This window comes from Buceros rhinoceros, unplaced genomic scaffold, assembly GCF_000710305.1.
Source record: "Buceros rhinoceros silvestris isolate BGI_N320 unplaced genomic scaffold, ASM71030v1 scaffold6249, whole genome shotgun sequence".
In the NCBI taxonomy this organism is placed as follows: Eukaryota; Metazoa; Chordata; class Aves; order Bucerotiformes; family Bucerotidae; genus Buceros; species Buceros rhinoceros.
This window is the reverse complement of record NW_010433181.1, coordinates 68357-72703: the sequence shown is the minus strand read 5'-3', so window position 1 is coordinate 72703 and position 4347 is coordinate 68357. Positions and strand designations below refer to the sequence as shown.

Below are 4347 nucleotides of genomic sequence, written 5' to 3'. Positions count from 1 at the left end.
TTCAGCAGGGTTTATTTTAAGCCCATCTGTAAGACCACAAGCTATGGGCTGGCTGACCACAATGCTCTTTGACAGTTATGGTTGACAACACCCATACGAAACGAAAATGACTGTTCTTCACATGCCTGCCAGCACAGGGTTTGAGAGGAGCAGATGGTCTTTGAAAACTAGGGAGTCTGCGGGGAGCATTAGCTCTCGAGAAATGCTTTGAGATGCATTTCACCACTTAAAACTGATTCTCCATTGGTGCTATGGGGGGAAAAGTCAGCTATTCTGGGGGAGTGAAAAAAAACCTTAAAAAATAGTAACAGCAAAAATGAAACGGCTGTTTCTTACAGGCATGGAATACTAGAGTTAAAAAAAAAGTTAAAGAAAATTAAACTGATTTTATACCTGGGAAAATACAAAAGAATTGCAGCTGAAACAATTTTATAAGTGGAAATATTTTAAAACCATAAAATATGCACTATATGTGTAGTTTATAACAACCACACTTTCTCACACTTATAGTCCTGTTATAACTTTAGCAATTAATTACAATTTCCTGACCTAGAACTTTTTGGGGGTTACACATCTATGCTGGTACTAAGATTTTTGTCAAAAAAACAAAACAAAACACCAAAACCAAACAAACAAAGAAAAAACTCCTAACAAACCCCAAAGCCCAAAGCCAAATCCCTCTTTTCTCCACCATGTATGAGATACTGATGCAGGCGACCGTCATTCTGTAAGTGCTGCCTGCCCTCTCCTTCTGCTGTAGCTGGAGAAATTTCTGAAGTGTTTGAAGCAAAGGATTTTCATTAGATGTCCTGGTTTTACTCCTCACCCTTCCGCTTGCCCGTGGTGACATTTTCAGCCATCCAGTCCTTTCCTTAGCCAAGTCATTCTCCTCATGTCGTAAATGAGCAGGTGACCCATGAGGCTGCGGCGGGGCGACCGCAGGCTGAGAGCCAGAGGAGCCCTCTGTGTGTCACAGTCCCGCTGCAAGCAGGAGGTGTGCTGGCCATCGTCGCTTTGCACAGGTCAGCATCTGCACCACACTGAGCCCTGGGCTGAACGTGGATGATCAAATGCAACAGCCCTGTATTAGATCAGAACCTTACGGAGGAACCTCACCTCTGGATGGGAAGAAGGGTTAAAGTTTTCCTTCAGTGGTTTATTGTGGCTTAAAACCTTACTGATCCGGCCAAAGAATTAAAGCCCCATGGGTAATGGTGGCGAAGGAAAGAAACGGGAGACAAGTTCTGGCTTTAATGCCCATGAAGCACAGCACTTCCATGTGTGCTGCATGCAGTAGCCCCAGATGCTGCAGGGATGGGTGGGCTGTCCCTGGGACAGGCTATGAGGCAGGGCACACGTAGCATGCTGCGAGACTCGATAAACGGCACCAAGCTCAACCCACAGCCTTCTGGCTTGTTTATCCTGTGACCTCAATGCACCAGCACACCTGGACCACCCAGAAACCTTCCCCAAACAGATTTGGTCACTGCTGTCTTGGACGAGATGTTTCCAAGTGAATCTTGGCTTGTTCATCTCCTGAGGCTCCCATGGAGCAACACTCTGTGACTCTCACAGAGGACTGCAAGGCAAATCTTTTCTCTAAGGTCTCATGGAGAGGCTCACTGCGGGATGGAAAGCTGAAACACTGAGAGCACAGATACCAGGAGCTTGTAGCTATGATGCCTTCATTTAGAACAGAGGTGAAACAGCTTGGACGGGCACACTGGAACCCAAACCACCAGCTTATAAAACACACACCTTAGAAATGGAAAGAGCTTTCATGACAAATCTGCCCGTGAAGCAGAGCCCAGGAATAGTGAAAGAGATTTTTGATTCATTTTCGGAAAATCTGTTCCATTTGAACATTCATCCCCCACGTTTGCACAGAAAAGGAGGCAAGGACACTTCCCCTCAGTTTGCCTCCTTTCAGAAAAACGGGCCCACCCACCCACACAGCTCAGGATGTGTAACTGGCTAAAGCAAACTGGCTTCTATGGTGAGAGAGAGCAAACCCTACAGTCTTCTCTGCAGAGCAAACCACCACGTGACCCAAGCTGAAGATATCCAGCAGCCTCTAGGACCTACACTCATAGCTGGCATGACTGTCCTAGCCAACAGGGCACTGAACTCTTCAAACGAGTTTTTATCCCGAACTGCTGGACCCTGATGCCGTACCCAGTTAAGGGTTGAAGCTACGCGTATGTATCAGGTGGTGTGAACACGGCCCACTGCTCATCTTCCCTTTCCCAGCGGTCCCTGCCCGCAGGCTCTCAGTGCAAAGTCTGGGAGCATATATACTGGAGGTAAGTTGCTCGTGCACCTGCTGACATTTCATCACAACTGTTTCTGCAGTAGAGGCTGGGAGGGACTGCGTGTCCTCATGGATCAAACAAAGCAAGGGTCAGATATTGTGAGTTCTCCTTTCCCTTCCACAAGAAGACTTGCTACAGAAGCATCCTACTGCCAGATTCTGCTTTTTCTCACCAGGGAAAACTGTACGTAAAGGGAGAAAAACACGGCTTGGGTGACATTATACATTCACTGTACAGTGGAGTAAATGATGTTACAAGGGTGAAGGAAATACAGGAATAAGTTTAATTTTTAGCCTGGAGACAAGGAGGCTGAGGGGAGACCTTATCACTCTCTACAACTACCCAAAAAGAGGTTGTAGAGAGGTGGGGGTTGGTCTCTTCTCCCATGTGACAGGACGAGAGGAAATGGCCTTAAGTTGCACCAGGGGAGATCTGGGTTAGGTATCAGGAAGAACTTCTTTCCCGAGAGGGTTGTGCAGCACTGGCACAGGCTGCCCAGGGGGTGGTGGATCCCCATCCCTGGAGGGGTTTCACAGCCGTGTGGGTGTGGTGCTGAGGGACATGGTGTAGGGACCCTGGCAGTGCAGGGGAACGGCTGGACTCGATGATCCTGAAGGTTTTTTCCAACCAGATGATTCTATGATTCTGCAGAGGATTCTTCTGCCATCAGTAAAATGGACATCAGCAATGCACAGAACGGGGTTTTCTGAACATGCACAAATGCTTCACCATTTTGCAGAGGACACTCACCTATACAAAGCCTGGCATTGCAAATAAATTTATTCTGCAGTTTCATAATACAAAAATTATTGCAACTGCTGAAATCAAAGTTTTCAATCTTGACCACTCTCCAAATTTCCAAAAACTAGGAAAAGCATCTAACTCTGTAATTAGGTGACCATTTGTGAATAAAGGGCAGTCTGTTAAGTCTTCTACTGTCGCAGGGGTGAGAGGACTCAAGGAATAGTTGGTGCAGAGTATGCAAACAGTCAAGACATCTTTGACATGAAAGAACACACGAAGAAACATCAGTAGTCTGAATCCTATACACTGTTCAGGAAAGACAATTCATATTTTCACAAGGCATAAAACCAGTTCAATTTCTGTTTACCAATGACTTTGGAAACCTCGCGAATAATGAAATCATATTCTCCATTTTCTGCTAATTTGCAACAGAATTTCTGACTCTTTCAGAATATAAGCATGTGCTTGAGATAAGCAAATTGCAATAGGATGAGTTTCTTACCGGGTGGCATTTTCCAAAGCTCTGGAAAAAGATGAATAATCATCGTTTGAGTGTTCGAGGGAGTAATACCATGTAGCTGCATCTTCGATTAATGAATTGGACTCTTCTCCTCCAAGAGAATTTTGCAGAGCCTGATAAAAGGCTGTTTTGCTGTTGGCTCTTCCTTGACTTTCTTCAAATTTCTGAGAACAAAATACATACATGGAATTTACAAACAAAACCCAAAGATACGTTTTTAGTGGCACAATGTAAGCTCAGATCTCCCTCTTCTGGAACGCCTCTTTCTGCTGTGATCTCTGATTCCTAGGGGAGGAAGTAGGGGACAGTCCTACTTTTGCTTTCCCAAGGCTGTCACCAGCCAGCAGGATTGTCTTTCTCAAAACTTACCACAGGACTCAATCCCTAATCTAGTAAGTCTGAATCATAGGACTGGGCAGATGTAGCTGGGCAGATGCTGCTACATCTGCTGGGCAGATGTAGCTCTAACACTACAGAAACCCTGCTGACCCTCACAGAAGTCGTCCTCATGGACAGTTCTCCCCTGCAGGGTGCTCAGTGCTGTCTTTCTGACGAGCTCCCAGGAGGAAAACTAGAGGGAAGAGAAGGAGCTATTGCTTTTTCCCTTTGGAAATTCCAGAAGGCAAACACGCCACACAGCCAGTTCGTTGCTGTATCACTCTGTCCCTTCTGGAAACACCCACAAAGAAATGTGGATGCCATAAAGCCTGCATTTAGGTCCCTTCTGGAATAATGCCTGTCTTAGTCCTGGAAAAAGAACTCCCCCCCCCC

At 45.9% G+C, this 4347-nt stretch overlaps 1 protein-coding gene across 1 annotated transcript in view; it reads right to left on the bottom strand.

The window, feature by feature from the left end:
- LOC104500377 (thyroglobulin-like) overlaps positions 1-4347 on the bottom strand; it is a gene marked incomplete at both ends in the record, with an annotated part of 82827 nt that overhangs the window by 17814 nt on the left and 60666 nt on the right. The window contains one exon of the mRNA XM_010144013.1: positions 3559-3740. Coding sequence (XP_010142315.1) covers positions 3559-3740 — 182 coding nt within the window. The remainder of the gene's footprint in view (positions 1-3558; positions 3741-4347) is intronic.